The sequence below is a fragment of the Charadrius vociferus genome, unplaced genomic scaffold (genome assembly GCF_000708025.1).
Source record: "Charadrius vociferus isolate BGI_N301 unplaced genomic scaffold, ASM70802v2 scaffold436, whole genome shotgun sequence".
NCBI classification, from domain to species: Eukaryota; Metazoa; Chordata; class Aves; order Charadriiformes; family Charadriidae; genus Charadrius; species Charadrius vociferus.
Window position 1 is genome coordinate 4,318,629 of NW_009649187.1, and position 23,482 is coordinate 4,342,110.

Genomic DNA, 23,482 nt, shown 5'->3' on the forward strand with positions numbered 1-23,482 from the left:
TTTTGCAGAATTATGAGGCTTCCAGTAAGGAGACAATCTGCAAGAAGCTCATCTTCTCAGAGAACTTATATAGAGAGGGAATTTATGATAACAGTCCTTGAGCAAACTGAACATGCCTGAATAACTCCAATGAGGTTTCTGCAAAATGACCTCATTGGGTGGATGTTATTAAAATAAGGCAATTATAAACAGGGACATTTGGTTCTGAAAGGCACTGAAGAAACAGGTGTGGCTTTTGTGCCACACCAGATCTGGAAGGCACTTGTGGGAGGTACTTTAAAAAGAATTTCAAGCCTGGAAGGAATATTTAGCACTCACCCTGAGAAACCTCTTAGAGACTGGGAGTTTGTGGTTGTCACTCACAATAACATTTGCATGTTCACTTTGAACCATTTAGGTTTTAAGAGACAAACGTTGAACAATCATTCAGCTTCCCTGTTCATCAGCTTAAGATGAAAGAAGGCTCTTGTGGAAAATGAGTGGGGGTTGGAAGGGTTGTATATATAGTGGGGGGGGTTGTGGAGAGAGGGTGGCACCTGTAGGCCCTGAGAAAAGGGTCCTAATTTTCTTCCTTGTTTAGTTTTTCCTCATGTGGAAGACCCATATGCTCAGGTCCTCTGTGAGTGGGGAAAAAATCAGTATCGTATATTTTCTTCCTTCATCCTTGTAGCTGGGGAGAAATTGTCCCTTTTCTGTAGAGGCTGTACATGCCAGGGACAGAAACACTTTCCAAATGTTTAGGACAGTAATTTGACAACAGAGGAGTCAACTACATCTAGTTTGTTCAAATATTGCGATCCTTGTAGCCCTGATAGGGAAAGTAGTCTTCCCCTTATTACCAGGGCTACACAGTTCGCAATACTTGAACTACTCTGGCTGCCTTATTGTGTGGGTTTGAGAGTTGAGGTTGAACTCCAAGCTGGGTGGCTACTCCATATCTTCTACCCAGACTCCAGAGTTGAGAGCTAGCTCAGAAAGTCCATGTGAGAAAGCCAGCAATATTGCAATGCAGGCCACAGTGAGACTATCACTCACGGGGACTGCCTTAGCTGGCTTTCAACTCAGTAGGTTGGGTAAATTGTTTTTAATTCAGTCACCAGATATCTCTTCAGGATGGTGGTAAAGAGCTAAAGTGCTTGCAGGTAATCTTAAGTTGGATAAAGCTGCCCACAGTCAGCCTATCATTAATAAGTTAGATTTGGCAGGGCTGAATGCCCTGAAACAGGAGGTGATTGGCCACCACAGCCACATGGGTCATGCCCTTGACTGGTAAATCATAAGAACGTGTCAGCCCATGAGCACAGGCACAGGGAACTTCTTTACTGTCATCAACAGACTTCAACTGTCCCCTTTGGATCTCACAAATGTGTCTGAAGCCAATTTAACAGCTTGTGGTTGGGGATACTGTCAGTGTTTCAGAGCATATGCATTTTTCTATTAAAGGGCGGGAAAAAAGCTCAGTAGGATAACGAAGTAATACACCTTGATCCTAGGTCAACCCTGCCCTTTGTGTTGGTTGCAGTAAAGATGGAGAGAGTTCACACTCCCTTCTGATGCCCTGTTCTTATGCTGCCTGACCTAAATGATTTCCATCTGTGGGCTGGGTAAGGATGGGCCCTAGCCTCGCAGGCCTGCTTTGTGTAACCTTTCAGTGCTGAGAAGCAACTATTTCACCTTGGGTGAAAATACTGTGGGAAATACCAGAGTCCTGTTCAAGATATTGGCTCCTCCAAGTCATCAAAGGTAATCTGGAGCAAGCATTCCATGGTAGTTTGGAAGAAAAGGACCATCAAACTACATTCTCCTAATTTTGTTAATATTACTGAGCCATTTCAGTTTTTTCTTCTTGCGCGTTGTGAAGTTTGCATGAGATGTTTCGCTTGACAGGCACTCTGCAGTAGTTCTTGTATGTGAACAAAAGTCACCAGAGACATAGCAATTTGTGATGCTGGCGCGCTGGAGTGAAATTTGTGGAGTTTGTTACAGCCAAAACCCAGTCAACTTGCTGGTTTTGGTGCTGAGTGACAGAGAACACGTTTGTTGCTCAACTCCAAAAAACAAAAATCCAACCAATGCATATGTGTGCGCTCTTTCTCAACTTTTCAGACAAGTAGTGACCACCCAGCTGTTCCCATTGCAGAGCCCTCCCTAATTTCTAGGTGCAAGCTATGCCAGGTATGGAGAGAAGTTCTTGCAAGCAGCTTGCTTTGGAACGCAGCAGGGAGCGACCTGTCTAAGCCTGGGCGATGTCGAAGGACAGTGGAGAAGTTTTTCACATGATCTGTGAACTCAGGGGACTCTAACAATATGCCATGGTGCTGAAACCACTCAGAACAGCAAACTCTGTGTAGATAGCCCTTTCATATACTGATTACAGAGGTCATTTGTGGCCCATATTTATGTTGTGTTTTTTCTTCATGTTAGTGTACTGGATAAGTGCCTTGCTTGTGTGGGGAACAGGTATCTCCAACAGACAGTACTCTGTTGAAATCTCATGTTGTCTTCCCAACCAGTTTGTTTCTTATTAAAAACGTCCTAAGAATATCAGTGCTGTGCCCAGTTCTGTGCCCTCTTTCCACTTATGCTGCTGAACAGAGTATCGTCTTTTTTTCTCAGGTGGGGAAAATCTTGGGGACTTTCTTGAAGTTTTACCTCACTATTTTACTTAGCCATTCTCCACTGGGGATTTTGGGTTACATCTCACTGATGACCATAGAGTTAATGAGAGTAATGCAAGATTTTCAGCCTTGTTTTTTCTGTATCTTCCAGCACTGGGCAATCAACAGAGAGAAATATAGCATGATTTCAGAGCAGTAATGTTATGATAAAAAAAAACCCAAACAACAAACTAGCTAATATCTGTGAAAAGCATTATGCTATGAACAACTTAAAGCCAGAAGAGATACACTAGAATGAAAGTAGCCCAGGAACCTTGTTTCTTTACCCAGTATTTTAGTACTACTTTCGCCTTCTTGAGAGGGATCAGCTTTCTGCAGGAGAGAGTAATTGCAGGATCTCTTATGGAAGGTTGATGTATCCAGTCATTAAAACCCATAGGCTGACTACCACTGCCATTGGGAGGGGGAAAGCAAGAGGAAGCATGAGGCATATCAGCTCACAGATCATAGGTAAACATAATTTTACAAATAAATTCGTCCTGTCCTTAAACTGACAATGCCATGTATAATGTACGTTGCGTTTACAATTGTTAAACAAAGTCTGCCACACATGCATGTGAGAAAGGACAACCGTTTTAAGGAAAATCAAAAGCAAACAGTACTGAAATATACAGTACACTGTTGACACAGAAACATATTGTAAATGTGGTAGAAGGAAGTTTTACCTGGTGGGAATAGTTTTGTTAACTCTGAGTTTCATATACCCACAAACCTCAAAGCCAATGCCCTCAGATCTCTCCTGGTACAGGGATTAGCAAAAAATTGTATTAATTTTACAGAGAAGGGGCACAGATGGTGTGAGTGACTTGTCCCAGGTAACACGTGGCATAGCAGAAATTTGAATTGAGGTCTAAATTCAAGCTGGGAGGCCCAAGCTGGAGACAACAATGTCATTTCTCCCCTGATCTGAACACCCCTGTCTCCTTCCATATGTAGCTGAGTCCCCAACCCTGGGCCAAATTTCAGTTTTAATTTAAGGCAATTCCAGTGGGATACGAAAACACTTCATTCTTTTCCCCGTTTAGTTCTGTAGGTAAGCAAAGATCCCTCTTGCTAAGGTGCAAATGCATTTTTTTTTTTTTTTTTCAAAACGTGGTAGTTTCCTCAGCTAGTCTGGATAATCCTGTCAGCTCATGATTCCCAGATGAAGAATCAGTGCTAAGCAAGGAAAATAGAGACAGACAAGAAGATCTAAAGAACCAGCCACAAATGCCAGGCTGTGTTTGCAAGGAGGAGACCTCCATCTCTGCAGTGCGGGTAGCACTGAGGAAGATAGCCACAGATACTATAGCCACAAGGACAAAAGTCCTGAAGCAGTAAAACAGAATGGGTGGGAGTCACAGAGCTAGCCAAAAAGACATCTCCAGTTCATGGGAAATGCAGTATTTCCTACACTTCTAACTTTCAACTCAAGCCATGTGGTAACCAAATCTTTAGTGAGTCAGAAAATGACAGAAAACTTTATTCCAGAAATTAAAAAACACAGCAATTCCTAACACAGCTTGTTATCCTAACCCTGCAACTGGTTAAGCAAATGAAGATAGTAAGTCTATGAAAAAGCAAAGACTTTTTGATGGAGGCGTGATGTAAGGAGTTAGCTATAGGCAGGGTGGTGGGCAGGAGTGTTGCTGTAGTTCTTGCCACCAGTGCCTCTGGCTTCGTGGTACTTACATGGTGCAACAGTGGACCCTGCTCTAACCACACCAGCATTGGAAGCCCACCTGTGGTCCTTCAGGTGGTGCAGTCTTCAATCTTTAACACAACCTGCACGTGCATGCACAAAATGAAAGGAGGCTTAACCTCAGTTTTATACTGTCAGTTACTGAGTTCAGTGACCTCTGGGCTTTTTGGGGGGAAGCTCAGTTAGTTTTGTGTATATCCCACCTACACTGTATTTCAGCTCTATTTAGAGAGCATGAGCTTGTTTCTATTTCCTAAACTTGTTAGTCACTGATTCCATGAAGACAAAACTCAGTGGTTGGATGTTATTGCTGCATGGACTCAGAGCAGACTGGGGTGGGGTGGGCAGCCGCAGAATGCTCCAGCCAAATCCATGGGATATCTTGGCTGTTGGGATCTTTTCTTTTTCTGTTTGTTTTTTTTTTTTTTTTAATTATTATTTTGTTTTGTTTTGTTTGGGGTTTTTTGGTGTTTTTTTTTTGTTGTTGTTGTTGCAGGTTTTTTTCTCTACTGTCTTCCACTGTAATGGACAAAATCCTGCTTCCACCCATCTCTTATCCTACACCCTTTCTGTCTGTTCCTGAGGGGCAGCAACTAGAACAGAGCACCATAAAGAGGGTTGTTGTGGCTGTTATCTCTGGCAGGTTTCACCAGAACTGCACCCAGGCTGTTTAGTTCATAATAACAGCGTGCATTGCATAGTGGTGTCGAGAAGGAAGCCCAGGAAAGGCTGCTGTAAAAACACTGCTGTAAAAACCCCACAATGTCTGTGACTACTTCTTGAAAGTATTTTAACAGCATGTTTGTGCTAGAAGAATCGCTTTCCCTCTCTTTGAGAAAGCAAACAGGAATCCCAGCACCTGAAAGGGCAGAACATTTAACAGACTTTATGTACATTTTTTTTCACAAAATAACAGCTAACATTTTAGAATTTTATTTTTGTTTTTCCTTCAGATGGGAAACAGGCTGCAGATCAAATGCATGTATGGTACTGCCGTGGCTGTCTGATCACATACATATCAACAGATTGACTCCAAGTGCTATGAAATCTTAAGAATCCAAAATCTGGACTTACGATAACAATGTGTTGTTTGTAAGGACCTCTTGCATGGCCTGTCTGGTGTTTCCTACAGGGGTGAATATCAAAATGGCAAAAACTTATTCTTCAGCGTCTTACCAAGCAAATCAAACACAAAAATATTTCAGGTTTGAAGAGGTTCTGTTGGGATTTCTGAGGAATTAATTGAAATTTGATTAGTAACCACCAAGCAGTCTCATTGCTGTGAAGGATGGAAAACTGAACTGGTACCTCTCCATGTTGCTGTCCTACACATATAACCCTCGTCTTTGCAGTACACAAATAAGACAAGTATTCAAAACAGAAGGTGAGTGATATATCGTACTGCGTTCCTGCAGCTGGATCATCTCATGAATGCAAAAAAAAAAAAAAACAAACCCCCAAAATTACCTGTGGCGCTGCTGTTAAGCATTTCCCCTCTCAGTAGAGGGGCTTTCCACTTTATAGCAAAAGACAGTCAAGATTCCTAAGCTTTGTTGCTAAAATAGTTTCATTTAGGGGGGAAAAAAATAGTTTTAATAGTGCCAGCAACTCTGGCAATAGAAAACCCAATGCAATTGCATGTTGAAGCTAAAAGATTGCTTTGCTTTTTTTTTTTTTCTTTTAACATTTGGAGGGAATTTCTGGATCTCGGTGAAGCCTGACTATTCTCTGGAGCCTCTAGATCAGTTCTCTACGTCTCCTTGGCCTGATAAACTCCCCAGAATCCATTTTCTGGCTTCTCTGGTTTCAGCTCTTGTTTGTGTTGGGATGTTCAGATTCTCCTTCCAGTACACGTGGTGGAGGAGGTGCCTTTGCAGTGGAAGATGGGGTTCCCCACCCATGGATCACTTCTGGAAGGATGTGTTAATCACATTGATCAAATGTGCTGTTTCTTGCCAGTCTCATAACCTTAATGAATATATTAAGCATGAGATCCAAAGCCCGTGATAGATTTCTTGTTTCAGTCACTTATGCTTTTACTGGTGCTGCCAGGAAAAGAGAAATCTTCTTGCACTGAAAAAGTCGTCTTCATCTGTAAGAAAATTGGCACCTACAGAACACTTGGGACACTAGGAAGTAATAAGGCTCCCAATAACAGATAAATAAATAAAGATAAAAATAAGGTATTAAGTAGAATTAAATTCTATTTAATGTAAAAGTGAGCTATGTATCTGTAAATCACTTAAAATATGAAGTCTTCCTGAGGAACTGCCAGTGTTAAGATCATGAATGTGACCATATGATATAATAAACAAACTTTCAGAAGAAAAATGTAGCCTTAATTTGTAAGACTATGGTAGGGCAGAACTTGGAATACTGAAACAATTCCAGTATCACTTGGCACAGTTCCAGACTACAACAAACTGTATGTTGATACTGATGTGTGCAGTTCTCTGTGGTTAATTAAAAAATAACCCATGAGGAGCCTCCAAGTCACTGTTGTTCGTGATAAAAATGTTTATTTTAAAAACTGAGATTTTAAAAACAAATGTGAAAACTGATTTTTCTTAAGAAACAGTTCTGTGAACTATTTAGGTAGGACTTTGGATCCCTATGTTTAAAATATTAGTTCCCCTAAGAAGCTGCGGCTCTTTGTTCTGTGAGTGAGAACATTCCTTCAAGTACCAGTTGAGGCTGTGTTCTGTGTAATTTTCACACGAGCTGGCAGAAAAGGGGAACAGTCATTCAGGACAAATTTCAAAACTGTTCCCCTCCTGCAGGGTATGAAAATTCTTTGGAGAAAACTTACCTGAAGACCTTAAGCAACATGAGAACTTTCATTTCCATATGCTGCTGTTTAGGGGAGTTTTGAGGAATGACATGATTAAATCAGTGAACGAAAGTCAGATTTTAAAAAGGCACATGCAAGTGTTTGTACTGGAAAAAGCTGAACCGACTCTTATTCTGGCCCCTCACATTTTTTCAGCCTTGCAGGAAGCAATTGTACAGAAACACGGAGTTATTGCCTGATATCCAGCCTGTGGTGTGGAGATCTTTAAAAGGCTAAGAATGTAATACCAGTGCTTGCAAAACACTTGGATTTTTTTCCCAAAAGGAGGTAGCTTAAGTGAAGCCATAAGGAAGTTTCAAGCAATGTTCATAGGCAAATTACCAAAAACAAAGCCAGAGAAAACATACCACGTTAAATCCTTCTGATTTTACTGATGGCTTGCAGAGCTTGAGACGGGTCATCTTGAGCAACAAGTACCCCTGCTGAATAAATATAGGCTGACAATTGATTTGGGGCCAAGTGAGGATCCCTGCCCTGAGAATGCTCAGCTGTGTGCAACCTCATACTTTTACAAGGCAACAGGCTTGTTGTGATTATGGAGCATCATTAAACAGCCCACTTGTCCTGGAAGGTGTGTTTCATTTCAAACGATACAACAGTTAACTGCAGGCCGTTGTGGGTTTTTAATACTCAGTTCTGGATCAAGGAGGCTGTGTAGAAGCAGCATTTTACAGGGTGTTGTTGCCTGGTCTCCTATATGTGGGCAGATTTAGGGTATTACCAGTTGCCAAGTGGGATATTTGGTTTTGAACCTCATCACTGGCTGGACTTCTCTCCCCAGGGAATGTGGGGAACTTTTATACTGAAGAGACAGAAGGCATCTGCCTTTTATTAGTACCTCAAGCTCTGCTGCCATGAAGAAGCGTGTCTCCAGGGGCTTATCTGGATCTCTCTTTCAGTGTGGGCAAGAACCACTAAACCAGTGCAGTGTGTGCAGACTTTCAGGAGCAGAGCTTGGAGGAGCATGCCTGGCAGCAGGCCAGAGCGGGCAATGCAGAGGAACAGTCACTGCTATTGGGTCATGACATTGCTGAAAAGAAGGGGAAAAAGATGGAGAAAAAGGATGGTGATCTTCCACCCTCACTGTTTTTTCAGAGGTCACAGGTGTTAGCAGCATGCGTCTTGCCAAAACTCCTGCAGCAGTTCAGGTGTGCCCTGAGTAGGAGCTATTCCACAGCATGTCCCAAACAGTGCATCCCTTCCAAACGATAGCAGATTTTGACACCTGGTGAGCTAAAATTACTCTTGGCTAGAACAGAACCTGCAAAGCATGAGAGTGGGTTGTGCCAGGGTACTGGTGCATGGCATGTTGGAGTAGTGAGGTGAATACATTCCTTTCTCAAAGAAGGTGACATTGCCCCTTATTATTACATAAAATGAACCATCATTATGAATCATTTCTGGATATTTCATCTGGATTTATTGTATGCAAAGAAGCTCAGTGACACCAATGCAAGTAATGACAGCAATGAGACATTGTATCTGATTATGCAGATTGTATACTGAGCTGCTGAAAGTGCTCTCTCTTACAAGATCTCCCTTGTCTTTGAGCTTCTCTGTGATGGCAAAGCACCTGTAGGAAGGAGAGGAATTCCACAGTGCAGAGAGGTTCGGAGCAGGTGGGTTGTTAGCCCACACGAGAGTAGACAAAACACTCCTTTGAGGGGTCACTCTTCTGCACCACCTCATAGTCACAGCTTTTCTTGTTGAAAACAACTTTGCAGTTTTCTTTGTCGTAACCAATAGGAGTATGAAAGCTGTCATTGGCAAAGAGAAAGCAAATGTTAGATTGAGAGCAATAAAAGATTCAGTACTTCAGTGGTGCAGTGATTATAGCTTGAACTAATGCTGAGATAGCTCTGAACCTACGGCTTAGGCCAGCCTAGCTAGCTTGAGTGCCACACAGCTACAGCTTCCAGGGCCTCAAATGATGCCTTGCTGCACTGCGCTGGGTGGGTGTACCAGTATGCTCAGCACTAGCATAGGGATTTCTAGCACAGCACTTTACAGTGCGACATAAGCATGGTCTTGGCATGTTTCATCTCTTTTCCATTAATTTTTCATTACTGCCAGTTTGTTTAGGATGCGGTAGCTGTTTCCTGACAGAGCGTCGCCTGAGCAAAGGCGATGATCATAATCAAGCTATTTTAGCCCTTTGAGAAGGTAGGATAAGAGGAAAGAAGGATGTTTGAGATAGATACTTCAGAGCAGAGCCTTGTCACTCTAGGATCAGCATATTTGCTGGAGAAAAGCACCTCTGGAAAGGGATTCAGGTAATCAAAGGCCCTTTAGAGGAGCTTCGCTTAAGTCCCTTATGGAATGAATTCCTTCCTACCCCCACTTTCCCTGCTAAGGAAAGACTTAACTGCAGTGTAAGAGGGGTTCACAAGTTCCTCAAAATTAAAAGCAAGCACCAACTGGATGTGTCTGGAAGGACCTGTGTCGACTCCCATTCAGCAGAAAGCAGACTAAGGTAAACACAACCAAGGATCCAAATGATCAAGAGCTATATGTGGCTTGGCCTATCTCTGTGACATGGGTGAGGAAAGGCTCTTTTGTGCCCTTAGAAACTCATTTATCCCCAGCAAATGGAAAGCTATAGTCTTCCTTTGGGCAATGATGCAAGCAAGAAGTTCAAACTTACAGGGAGCAGCAACGCATTGCATCTTTGCTGCAGCTGCATCTGAAGCAATTTTCTGTCCTCGCAATTTCTCCAAAGGGGTATAGTTTTCCATCCAGGATACAGCCTGCATAAGACAGCAGCAAATCAGAACATGTCCTTTAAGCCTCCACATAAAGGCTGAAAAATTTAAAAATTATTTCAAGTTTTCTGAAAATGTTTTTCTTGGCAATAGTAAAGCAGAATTCATTTTGTTCTCCAGGTTATTACCCAGGCAATTTGGAGAGCCTGAGCTTGTTTCTTCACTTGTTAGAGACAGTTTCAGTGCGACAGATCTGGGATGAAAGTGAGCAATCAAAGAGCCAGGTCTGCCACCTGGCACCAGACTTTATTCAGAACTACTCTCAACGCCTACATCAGCTCCGTGTGCTGGAATAGCAATAGCAACCTACCACCGATAGCAATAATATAGCTGCAACCATACCTGGTCCAGGGGAAGACTTTGTTTTTCCCTACTTTTGGCAACTTGGTGCTGGAACCTCCTATTCATGTCTTTCTGACATCTCCCGCTCCCATGTATTTTGAGCCCTTCCTGGCAGCTCCACATAGAGCTGAGCTGCCACAGAACACTCAGGTGAGAACGACTTCCCTCTTCTTACCTTTGTTGGCCTCCCCTGGCTTGTTCATTTTAGTAAAGCAGTATGCATCACCCAGTGTCACTATGACGCCCATTGCAACAAGGAAAGCCAGGAAGCTTTTCTGTAAAAGAGACACAGAGCCCATGGCATGAATTTAATTCCACTTTGATTATCTTTATTTTCAAATGTGAAGTCACTGAACCTGAAGCAAAAATTAGAAATAACCTCATGCGTACATGAAAATGTTGGAAAAGGGCACTTCAGATATTTCACTGCATTGATGACTTTTTCCTTTAGGTAGGAAAAGACAAAATGATACAACATAAATGTGTCAGCAGCATCACTCTCTGCCGTGGTCCAATCTCTAGAAATCACAAAAAGCTTCAATAGTATTATACACTTGAAAGCAATGTCAGACCCTTACTAGTGCTTTATTTGTTGCCTTTGAGTCAGATTTAGATATTTCTCCAGCAAATCACTGTCCGAATATCATCCCATTGCTTCACTTTTGGGTATAGCAATTTCTCCAAATTTGGCAGCGGGGTGGAGATCTCTCTTAACCTGTGCTATTCCGTGGTGCCTGGCTGTCCTGGTTTCAGCTGGGATGAAGTTAATTTTCTTTCTAGTAGCTGCTGTTTTGGATTTAGTATGAGAATAATGCTGATAATGGACACTGTTTTAGCTGTTGCTAAGTGATGTTTATATTAGCCTAGGACTGTTTCAGCTTCCCATAGAAGCTGAGAGGGAGCATAGACAGGAAAAACTGGCCAAAGGACTATTCCATACCATAGATGTCATGCTCAGTACATAAATGGGCGCTGGCAGGGGGGCAGGAATCTGTGCTCACTGCTCAGGACAGGCTGGACAACCGATCATTGGGTGCTGAGAGCGACTTGTGTCACTTACTTTTGTACATTCTTTTACCTTTATTATTTTTTATCATTATTTTTTCCCTCTTCCATTACTGTTCTATTACTTAGTCTTTATCTCAATCCATGAGGGTTTTTTTGGTTGTTCCTCCCCCTTTTCCCTCTCTTCTCTGTACCTTACGGGGGGCGGGGAGATAGGGGAGTGTGCAAGCAGCTGTGTGGTCAAGTTGCTGGCAGGGGTTAAACCATGACACTGGCCAAAGGAAAATTGTCTAAGCAACTCCTCTTCCATGAAGTTTTAGTATGTAGCATTGCAGCTGGTCTCTGCTGATGCTCCACATGCATTTGACATGGATCTGTGGGGCTATCTGTGCTGTGCAGCTATCCAGGGGTTTGTGAGCTCACGGAATTATGGCTTTCCACAGAGGATCTCAACATGGGATACTGCTTGCTGTATATTAGTCAACCATCTTGAGTTTGGTGGTGGCTTTCGTCCAAACCGGTTCAGCTGTTTGCAACAGCACAGGCCAGTTCTACCAGAGGCCTTACTGCTGTCACTCACATCTTTATAGAAAAGACTAAAATCTTTCTTTCGCTCTGCTGGGTTGTCTTCTGTGAATGTTCTACCCTTTATTTGCTCCAACATTTGTCCTTATCTTGCTACTGCTAGAAATGCCAGGCAGATGAACTTGGGCATGCTCCTCTCTCTAAAGACCAGAGTTCTGGACCTGCCAGAATCTAAACAGAAAGGGAAGTCTGTGGTGTCTCATTGCTGTCTGAACTGGCTTTGTGCTGGAACAACCAAAGGATACGTCAGCTAAGCAACAGATGATTAGCAGTAAAGGGCCCACATATAAGTAGGCTGAGCACAAAGAATATCAAACAGGTAAGAAAGCACTGGCAGAAACAGTACCCTTCGTTAGAAATGGCAGAGATTATTACTGTTACACTGATGCCGAGGGCTCTTATTTAAACATCAGAGTTGTGTTGTTCTGTGGGCAAGGCACTGCAAGGAATGATTTTTTTTCCCATTTGCTCTCTTAAAAAGGGGATGCCACCAGCCATCTTGCTGAACAGAATCTTCCAAACTGGATTTAATGGACTTTGGAAGTGGGTGAATTAATGTGGAATGAGATACTGTATCTTTTTTTTTCAACTAAATCTTGTCTGAGTATAGACAAGCCCTCAGGAAAGCTTAGGCACAGAAAGAAGTAGATGATGATTTCTCCCTTTATTTATGAATCTACATATATTACAGAAACTACTGCCTCTTATGTAAAACTTATGCCATTCCCGAGATTCTCATCAAAGGTAGTAATTGATGTCCGTACCTTTGGGGATTATGTGAGTATAAATTAAAGGAAAGCTGGGCCATAGGGCTTTGTCTGTCTATTTAGCATTACCTAACTTGATTCAGATTCTGCAAACACATTTGGAGGCTTGAAGAGCTGAAACAGGACACAACTTGATAGATCAAAAGAGAAATACAGACAAAAACCACTGTTCATTACACTTTTCACTATAAAGGGACTATATTTTAAACTATATTTCACATCTATACGTTTTAAAAGTATGGTCCTTAATGTTTACAAAATTCTGCATATTTACACAAACATTTCTGAGAAAAGAAGAACAGCAAGCAAAACACCAAGACATATATGTATACAGTTTCTTGCAATGAATTACAAAACAAAGAACAAAATTCACAGCAATTTTCACAAAGATGTCTTACTTCCTTTGCATCTTACAGTTTTTTAATAGACTATATCCATGTTTAAAAATGTGTAACTACGTGATTCTTTTAAATACCCTTCTTTCACAGTTTTAAAGCAAATAGCTATCTGTAGCCTCAGAAAAAAACTTCTAAACCTTTCACTTACCATTGTGGAATGTTTGGCTTCCAAAGAGCTCCAAACCTCCAGAAGAACTCTGCAAGTGCTTTATGTGGAATCTGAGAGCAAATATTTTACGGTGCATTTATGTTGAGCAATTCAAGTCCAGGGGAAAAAAAAAAAAAAAGCTTACTCAACTCAAATGCAGTTATGTTGAAATTTCTGAAGAAATCACTGAAATTTCGCCAGCTGGCACTGAGAAAATGTTTGATTCTGTAGAGCACTGACCTGAGTAAAAGGTTGAACCTGGAACTTTGTAATCCTTGGAAGCATTATGATTAGAAGAAATGCCTGTCTGATGAAATGCAAGTATTGATAGCTAAGCTGTAGGCATTACTGTACGGTTAGGTGATTTTTAGCTGTGGTAGGAATGCGTGCTGACCATTTCTGCTGTCAGTGGGCTGGAATATGCTTAGAGTTAGAAACTAGGTATTAATAGCTTAGGGAGCTTTTGCCAGATCTTTGCATACTCATGTTTAATGCTGTGGTGTGCACCTTAAGATAACTGAAGGTACTTGGCCATTACCAGTATTAAAACCTCTTAACATTCAGATCTTAGTCAAAGCTGGATCACATTACAACATTTCTTTCTCCTCAACTAAAATAAGGATTTCCTCTCAAATCGAAAGCCTGCTCTTGCTCCTGGGGGACTGTTCAGGCTTTCACCCAAATAACTGTGATAAAGTGTATTATCACTTTTATATGTGCAAAATACTTTCACAAGCAGTGATAAATTTCAGAGTGCTAACCAAATACTCTTGCTCCTGCAACTTCCTTTCAGAATGAAATAACAGACTGTGGCCCTACCTATGTTTTAAAAAGAAATACTTTGTTACAGACGATGGCAAGGAATTTGAAACTCATTCCTGTGGGAAATTTATCACCAGCTACAGGAAATTTGGCATATGATTTTAAGATTACATTTAGAAACTTTGGATTAATAAATCAAATAAAATTTGGCTGTACTACAAGCTAAATAATTTTGGGCTCTTTTTTTTTAAGTGAATTAAGCACAGAATTGTAAATACTTTGGAATGGTGGAATGGTGGCAAGAAAAGTTGTCACTCTGTCATAGGAACACTATGTATTTGTATGTCAAAAGTTGTCATAGAAACACTATGTATTTTTAAGTACTAATAATAAGTACTTCAGGTTTTGGGTTTATTCAAACCAAAGAATTTAGCAGGAGAAAAAAAAAAAAATTAAGTACATGACGTAATTCCATGACCTTCTTGGAGGAAATGCTGCAGTTGAAGTCAGTACAGGTTTTATATTCCTTTAGTAAGAAATACATAAGTCATGGAAAGTTACTAAGCATTCAGTTTTACAGACTATACACCTGACTTTTTGTTGTTGTTGTTGTTCTGATATAATCACTACAGTTTTAAAAATCTCATTTCATGAAAGTCATGTTTATGTCATTGAGAAAATTCAATAAATTTCCTTTCTCATCCTTTGCTTCCAGCATAGCAGATAATAGTACTTTATTACCAAAATCTTCCTCTTGTCTGTGTTTACACAGCGTCAAGTCAGCTTATAACTTCTCTCACATGAGTACAGCAGTTTTGGTCTTCAGTTGCGTAGCACAGATTTCCTTTCATTCTTGTAACCCATTTCTGAACAGTCTCCAATCTGATGGTATCTCATTTCAAATCTGAGTATAGCATGAAAGCTTGTGAAAGCTTGTAAGTGTGTGGAAATGACCCCAGATACTATGAAGAACATAATGCCTTTCCTGTATATGCATCCAGGGATCACATCTGCTGCCTTAAGCACTGTATTGTTCTAGATACAAAACATTTGCTTTCCATCCCTAAATTCTTATCAGGGGCACTGTTGTTAATAGAGATATATATTTTACAGAGTTTTAAAACATTCCCATTCCTACAAAAATTTAAAAAAATCCCTAAAGCATGGATTGAGTAAGCACAGTTTATTGCGCCATAAAGACGACCAGATTTAGTCATCATTCATCATATTAAGCATCGTTTACAAACTCTATCAGCAACGATTTTATATTTTCTCCCAGATAATTTGATACAGGCGTTTCATAAAAGTGTAGAGAAACTATAGAGGATGTGCACCAACTGGCTCGCACCAGATTTACAGCATTCCCTTCCCTTCACCTACCATGTCCAGGCTTTGCTATCCCCAGGTCACCCTGGGCTTGACAAGAAATTTTATGCCAGTCCTTTTGTGGTTTTCCACAGAGAGCTCAAAGCAAGGCCGTTTTTGCTTTCAAAGCACTTGCTAGGTGGAACACCTTATTCTTCTGCCAGTGAGTGCTTGATAAAGATGCCGGAGCCCTGCCAGCTGCACTGCTGATTGTCTGCTGGTAGGCTGACTCTCCTCTGAGTGCCTTTGAACCTCCTGCCTCCGGATATGCAGATCTTGCTTTAAAATAACTCAGTGTCCTCCTAAAGCCTTAGCTCTGGCTATGTCTCCAGTGAATTGCTTTTTTAATACACTTTTTTTCAAGAATGATTGCTTCCATAGCACTGCGCTAATTCATGTTTCACCAGTTGTCATCTAGCACAAAGAGAGACAAAAGCGCCTGACAAGCTCTCCCGTGAAAAGTGTATCATCCTTGTGATCAGCTCAGCCATTCCTGATCATTTTCAATATTCCTACGAAGTTGATAGCTGGGTTATGAAAACATACAGCGTCGACAGTCTGCCTTTTCTGAGTGTAAGATTATTAAAAAACTGGAAACATTTTTAAGGCTTTGTTGGTAGGACAGTTGCTAAGAATTTCATACTTAGACCTTTCCTAGTTTCCCAGTCAAATGCTGCTGAACATGTCTGGTCTCTTTCAGCTTCTCAGGAAGAGTTTTCTCTGAACTGTTGATATCTGGAGAAATCTCTGAGAAGGTTATCCTGTTCAGCTATTATGGTATTATTTTTGTAGCGTTTAGAAGTACTTTTCTAGGACTTTCTAAAAGGCAGGTTGATTTGGGGTGATGGAAAGGAAGGTGATGCCATTTACCCTTGTCCTGTCCCCACAATCCTGCTTCATGATCCACTGGCAATTTGCAGCTCAAGGTTATTGTGATTGTTACCAGGCTGTTTGTTGGGTGTGTTTTTAGAGCTGGAGAGAGAAAGAAAAGATTCCTCTGGTTTCGCTTGCAGGCTATCTAAAAATCATCTAGCTAAATTGACGTAAAACCTAGCGGATGCTCTTCCATTATTTTAAGCGTAGTAAACTTTATGTTGATTTACACCTAGCAATAGGTTTAAGTAGGAGTTTGGTAATAATTTAAATTTCAGCTTAATAAATTAAATAATTTAAATCTCAGCTAAAGATAAACTAGAGAGATTCATTTTAAGTGCAACAAAACATTTTTGCACTGGCTTAAATAAACTAATTTAAATTCATTACTGTTAAGGAACTCAGGAGTATAAGAAAGAGTTTAGAATAATGTTCTTGGAGAGAAACATCACATTATAATCTGCTAAACTAGATTTGCCACTGTGGTCAGGAGAGGCCACTTCTGTGTGTCAGGATTGATGTCTAGTCTGCAGCAGTAGTCCATCAGCAGCAATTAAAGTCATGATCTTTTAATAGCTTTAGAGGCAATGTTGCTCTTATGGGAATTAATTTTCCAAGCAGGAATAAGTATACACAGAACCTGGCAAGAATTCTTTGGTGCGCTGCTAGAACTGCCCTGCAGCTTTATTCCCTTTGCACCTGCCTTCAGCTATTCATCTAAGTATGTATAATCCTGATGTCTTCAGTTTCACATAAAAAGGAACATGCTTTTCCTTCCTTTTTAAATGTACGGTTCATGTTTAACCACACCAAGGCTCAATCACACCAAGCTGAGTGGCATCGTTGACACTCTAGAGGGAAGGGGTGCCATCCAGAGGGATCTTCACAGGCTAGAGAGGTGAGACCATGTGAACCTCATGAAGTTCAACAAGGCCAAATGTAAGGTCCTGCACCATCTCAAACATGGACGCAGGCTGGATGATGAGTGGATTGAGAGCAGCCCTGTGGAGAAGGACTTGGTGGTATTTGTGGATGAAAAACTGAATATGAGCCGGCAATGTGCACCAGCAGCCCAGAAAGCCAAGTGCATCCTGGACTGCATGAAAAAAAGCATGGCCAGCAGGTCGAGGGAGGTGATTCTCCTTCTCTACTCTGCTCTTGTAAGACCCCACCTGGACTACTGTGTTCAGCTCTGGGGCTCCCAGAATAAGAAAGACATGGACCTGCTTGAGCAGGTCCAGAGGAGGGCCAGAACACCTCCCCTGTGAAGACAGGCTGAGAGATTTGGGGTTGTTCAGCCTGGAGAAGAGAAGGCCTTATAGCAGACCTTATAGCAGCCTTTAAGTACTTAAAGGGGATATACAGGAAAGATGGGGAGGGACTCTTTACCAGGACCTGTAGTGACAGGACGAGGGGTAACAGTTTTAAACTGAAAGAGGTTAGATTTAGATTAGATATTAGCAAGAAATTCTTTACTGTCATGGTGGTGAGACACTGGAACAGGTTGCCCACAGGAGTGGATCCCGGGAGGGGTTCAAGGCCAGGTTGGACAAGAATTTGAACAACCTGGTCAAGTGGAAGGTATCCCTGCGCAAAGCAGGGATCAGATTAGATCTTAGGGCTTGAATCAAGCAAAACACTTAAATACATCCTTAGCTTTAGCCATGTGGGTGGCTCCATTGTTCCCAGTGGAGCCACTCCTTGTTCTCAAGCACACGCTTGGTGAAAAGCTTTGCTGGATCTAACCTGGACCATAAGTTCGCAGTCATCCTGGTTCTGTGTTGCTTTATCAACTATATCAATTGATATAAGAAGTTTGATTTCTTTACCTGTTTACAAAAGTGGGAGTGTAGCAATATTTCAGCAGTCCCGCGAGTTTCATATTTCAAAGTTTTGATAGAGGCTGAAGTAGAAAGCCATGAGACTGTGATTCAGGTGCTTTTTTATTTCTTCATTTTGACACTGACTTGATGCATGACTTTGGGTGGCTCCCTTAAGCGTGTCAGACATTTCAAGTTTCAGACATTATTACCTGACTGTAGAGGACTGCAGAACCCAGCAATAGTACCCAAAAGTAACCTTCCCCCACTCCTCACACACTAGGCATTCCTACCCCACACGAAGGCAACTCCGGGTAATGGCTGTCCTCCAAGATCATGATTTTACTATGAGAGATGAACTTTTGGGGTCAAAGAAGGATCAAACCCATGTGGGGGAAACCATGAGCCAAGAGAGTAATGTGTGTCCAAGTCCAGGTTCCTTTAGAGGATTAGCAGTTCTGCTCTGGATTTTTTTTTCCTCCTTTAGGATTTCTAGTTACCCAAACTAAACTTATCAGCCTGGTTATTTTTGTCCTGCTTGCACAACAACTTCTTGCAGTAAGTCATTTGACTCAGTACGTGGCAGCAAGGTATTTCAGGTGATGTGGGTACTCATAGTCTGCTTATTTCTGACACATAGGTTATAATTAATTATTTCAAAGGAAAGCTGATTTTGAATTCACTCAATCGAATAAATACACTGGTAGGCAAGTGGTATGTTCCGTCATTGCATTAACCAGCAATGAATCCCAAGCAGGAGGGTAAGCACATCTGGGGGCTTCAGGCTCCTGTGCTGGTCCAGTGACCGCCCACGCGTCCTTATTTCTAGCTATAGACACTCCTTTCTGCACTGCGCCAGACACTGAGGCATCTTCAAGCCCCAACTTCACTGGTCACCCCCAAGTCCTTTTGCAGTCTGCAAATAACGCAGGTGCTGGGACTGTCCCTTGGAGGCTGGGGAGTTCTGGTAATTGCAGGGCTTGGATGACCACATCTCTCCGTATCTGTATCAAGCCATACAACATAACCTGTGCATGAGAATGAGGAGTGGCAGGGAAAATGAGGAACAATGCACAAACTCTGTTTGGGTTCTTTCTTGTGTGATATTGAAGCTTATCTTTTAATTGTAACTTGACTTTTTCTTTTGTTTGCATCCTGTTCTAGTTATAAAAACATATTTACTTTCTGTTAGCTATTGGGAAAGCTGGCTGTGGTACTCTCTTTCATTTTTTACCTTGTAAATATTTGTGAGTTTAACCAAGTGCTGTGTCTGCTTAAGCTTTTGTTAGCACTTCCAGGGTAAGGCAACAGAAAGCAGTACTGCTGCCAAAGGTTTTTTTACAGGACAAAAAAAAACCCCAAAATACGCAGGCTAGCTATATAGCATATCATTACCCAGATTATCAAGAAGAGAGAATTATATTTAAATTTATATTGAATGTCATGTGAAGATACTAAGTCTTTGTCCACTGTAAACTGTAATTTCTTCACCGACAAATGCTAATGGAAATTTAGTGGCCACTTCAGACAAAAAGTTTAAAAAAATAAGTAAAAGGGAAACAATCAGATCCCCCTAATAATCCTGTATGAATAAAGTCTTATTATTAAAGTCTGTTCTTGTTAATTCATAATCTGTGTATGGGTGTTAGAAATCCTTCTGTCTTTAATAGAGTTGCATATGGCCTGTCAGTGAATGCGTATAACATACACAATACTCCCCTTAAAGCTGGCCATGCTGTTTACAGGGGTATTTTCTGGACAAAACAATTTACTGCTTGGTTTGAGAATAGTCAGGATCCACTCCAAATGAAAACGTTTGCTGTCAGCTCTGCTGAAGTTGTGAAGAGACAGTAAGCTCTGATCACATATCACAAGTGCACAATACTGGCCTCCAAATTACTTTCAAGGTTGTATCAAAATGCCTTTAGTCTTCTACAGCCATTCTGCGGCTGCTAAAAGTTCTGTGCAGTCCTATGGGCCTGTGGAAGTTATTATGGGTACCCAGTGGGGACCAGTTCCATGGGAAGGAATAGGTGTCAGCTTGTGCAAGAGTGCAAATACTGGACTTCCTCCTTTGCTTTGCAATTGCTTCTTTTGGTGATGTTCACAAATGTTTCTTTGTGGACACAAAGAACAAGCTTTGAGGCTAACACAACCTATGCTTAAACTTGTGGATTAAGGAGTCCTAGTGTGCTCCTTGTTCTGCACAAGTCCAACTGTTTGTAGTACCCCTCCCACCACTTTTTCTCCCCATTCCATCCCTCAGTTTCACAGAAAGGAAGTTTAGGGATCTAAGCCAGGAAAAAGCCAACCAATTTGCTATAGTACAGAATCCCTAAGTGTGCCAGGATCAGCCCCCACTGCTGAGTCCAAACTCTGCTAATTTCACTACTACATTGAAGAGGCAAACTACAGACACATACTTATGACTGTATCCCCAACTCGTTTGGGAAAACCCAGTCAGCTGTAATTTCAGGCATATGCCCAATGCTAAGTCGGTCTGTAGGCATTTTCTCACTAGAGCAACAAACTTTCATCATTATTGTCTTCAGTTTTAAGTGTTGGCTTATCAGAACTAACCAGGGGATTTATTGCCTGGCAGCAGGCAGGGGTAGTAAATTTTTAGACTAGGGCTAACAAGCAATTTCAGGATAGGCAATGGCTTTTTCCCCCATGGAGCAACACTGTAGAAAATAGACTGAAGTAGGACCAGGAAGAGATCCACAAAGATTTGTTTCCTCTTGCTCCATGTCTGCATAACTATAGCATCCCATTATGCTGTGCTAGTTCTTGTCCAGAAACTGGAGGGCAGAAGAGAGCAGCAACTACAGCATATGTTATGTTTCTCAAGTCCATCTGGAATCATAGAATAGTTTGGGTTGGAAGGGACGTTTAATGGTCATCTAGTCCCAACCCCCCTGCCATTAGCAGGGACATCTTCAACCAGATCAGGTTGCTCAGAGCCCCATCCAACCTGACGTTGAATGTTTCCAGGGATGGAGCATCTACCACCTCTCTGCGCAACACGTTCCAGTGTTTCACCACCCTCGTTGGCTTGTGTACGTTTTCTTCGAACCCTTTGTGTCCTGTACTCTGGCCCCCCTCTGCAACCCATAGGGGGTCTTCCAGTAACCTGACTGCCTGATCCCACGATAAACACTTTCACTGCAGCCTTTAAGAGCCCCACCAAAAGACCTCTGTCTCATTTCATGCTGCTGCAAATGCACAAGGCTGAGAAGTTGCATGGGACTGGCAGAATTGCAAGGAACACCAGTCTGCTGTAACTTCTGTCCTCGTGGCCATGCAGGAAAGAACTTGTCCTCCAAAATAATTCAAGAAGTACTCCGGCCTGCTCTGGAAGGTCCTAGGGAATCTGAGCTGCACAGACACAGATCTCATGGCCACATACAAGCAGGAAGAGTTGCCACAGAGCTAAGGCATGTCTGTGAGCATGGATATCAGAACTCAGTTGTACGCAGTCTTACATGTTGTGTTCCTTAATATGCAAATCAGGTCCTGATGACATATTTGATTTTTGATACCTTTATAACGCATATTCATTTGGAAAGTTCTGAGGGGAATAGCAAGTGATTTTTGATTGTTGCCATATTCTCTCTAACCTTTAAAAGGAACCTGTCTAAATTCCTCTCTAAAAGGAGTTTTAGGACTGAAATGCTTTTTGGGACTGTGATCATAATGTTTAGGTTGGGACTTCTAGAAAGCAGAATTTTTTTGTGCCATTCATAACCCCCTCTGCTCAAACACTGGTGTATATATCACAAACAAACAATTTCCCCTAGGGGAACATTCAGGTTCCATGTTGCTGTCTTTTTTTTTTTTTTTTTTTCTAATGGAAACCAATCTGCAAGACTCCCAGACCTGAAGCTGCCTCATGGTAAGACCCTACATTTTTTCAGCATCAGTGCACACAGAGCATGCAGAACTCACGTTTTGTAACGCACAAAGTTCTGTGCCAGCAGAACTTTGCATTATGAACAAAGGACTTGTTGGATTTTATTCCACATTTTGGTGAATATGGGAAGTAACTAAAGGCAAATTTTTCTGGTTTTTGGAATGTTGCGGAGGAAGGAACTATGGCAAAAGACTAAAAGCCTTGGAGAATAATTTTAGATTAATCCCATCTGTGTGTTTTTTAACAATCATCTTGCTCAAGACATTGTTCGGAAACTAGCCTAGGCTAGTATTTTTCTGTTTGTACCTTGGTAGTTTCTGCTTTATTATCAGTATATTAAAATTCTTTACATTCTAATAGGGTTGAAGATCTGAGCCAGTTCAGTAATGGTATCTTGTTATCAAATCACAGACAAATAGAATTGAAAGGAATACAATGATACTTTGCTTTTAGAAGTTCATATGGCCCTAATCTAGCAATATCCTTCAAGTAGTTGGATGTAGCCATTAAAATAAATACATAAGAACTTGGATATCTTGGGTGTTTTTTCTTGTTTAAATAGAGAACCCAAGTAAAAAGTAAATCACCCAGGGCCCTGGTTCCTCATGAGGTCTTCTGTGTTATCAGTGTAGTGAAGTGCAATAAATAAACTCCTTGGGCTACTATCAAGGGCTGATCTAAACTGACCGTTTCCAATTAGTTATTTTGTTACCAGCTGGAAGAACAGATGATTTTATTATTGTTTCCTTTCTGGTTAATTCATTTGTAATGAAGAAAATATGAAATAGAGTGGTATGACAAGGTTTTTTAATCCATTGGAAAAAATGACTTAGTGAGAAAGAGGGAAGTTAAGAGTGGGTGTTTGACTTGTAAAGGCCCAGGGATAATTGGCTGTGAATCCCAGCTGGGCAATTTCCACAGTATATTTATGCTAGTGTATATAGTGTTTTCTTCTAGCAAGTCAGGAATTCTGGTGTGGGTTTAAGACTAATCCAGTTTAAAATCAAAGGACATGTTACCTGACCTATAAGGTAAGTCTTGCCCTTACTTTCGTCAGAAAAATAGGAGGAAGGGGGCCCTCTCTCCTTGTATGATGGGCACTGGCATACCCCGTCGTAGCGCTCCAGCGGGGAACGCTGCTGTGATGCAGGCGTGTCGCCATGACCCGCGACTCCCACCACCCTCGCCCTTGCTCCCAGCACAGAGCACGGCCCTTCCGCGCCCATCTCCGTTACAAGTCACCAGCGGTCTCTCGGCCAAGGGTGCCAGGCCCTTGGGGCCGCCGCAGCAGTTGAAGCCATCTCGCACCTGCTTCTTCGTTCCCCTCGCCTGGGAGACACGGTCCTCACAACCCGCAGAAAGGATGGCGTGAGCACCCATCCTCCCCACCCAGCCGGGAGCGGGCCCAGCCTTCTTAGCCCAACCACCCTCCCGGGGATGCCACGGCTGGTTTAGGACCGAGTGGGTGCGCGGGCGAGTCCTCCGCTCCTCCTGCTCTGCCGGGATGGGCTGTTCCCAGCAAGGGCTTGGCC

The 23,482-nt window shown here is 41.8% G+C and overlaps 1 protein-coding gene across 1 annotated transcript; it reads right to left on the reverse strand.

Moving 5' to 3' along the window:
• Positions 1-8,837: 8,837 nt before the first annotated feature.
• Positions 8,838-10,562, reverse strand: LOC104289731 (beta-microseminoprotein). The gene is made up of 3 exons (XM_009888727.1): positions 10,490-10,562; positions 9,855-9,957; positions 8,838-8,967 (listed from the first exon to the last, which is right to left on the reverse strand). Exons 1-3 carry the CDS (start codon positions 10,560-10,562, stop codon positions 8,838-8,840), a joined length of 306 nt encoding a protein of 101 aa, XP_009887029.1.
• Between the last annotated feature and the right edge of the window lie 12,920 nt (positions 10,563-23,482).

What these genes read in the sequence shown, in the direction of transcription:
- LOC104289731 (XM_009888727.1), bottom strand. Translation starts at nt 10,562, where the DNA reads ATGGGCGTCATAGTGACACTGGGTGATGCATACTGCTTTACTAAAATG. An exon ending in GCCAGGGGAGGCCAACAAAG is followed by an intron (nt 9,958 to 10,489) that starts GTAAGAAGAGGG and finishes TGTCTTATGCAG; the next exon opens with GCTGTATCCTGGATGGAAAA. An exon ending in GCAATGCGTTGCTGCTCCCT is followed by an intron (nt 8,968 to 9,854) that starts GTAAGTTTGAAC and finishes TGCCAATGACAG; the next exon opens with CTTTCATACTCCTATTGGTT.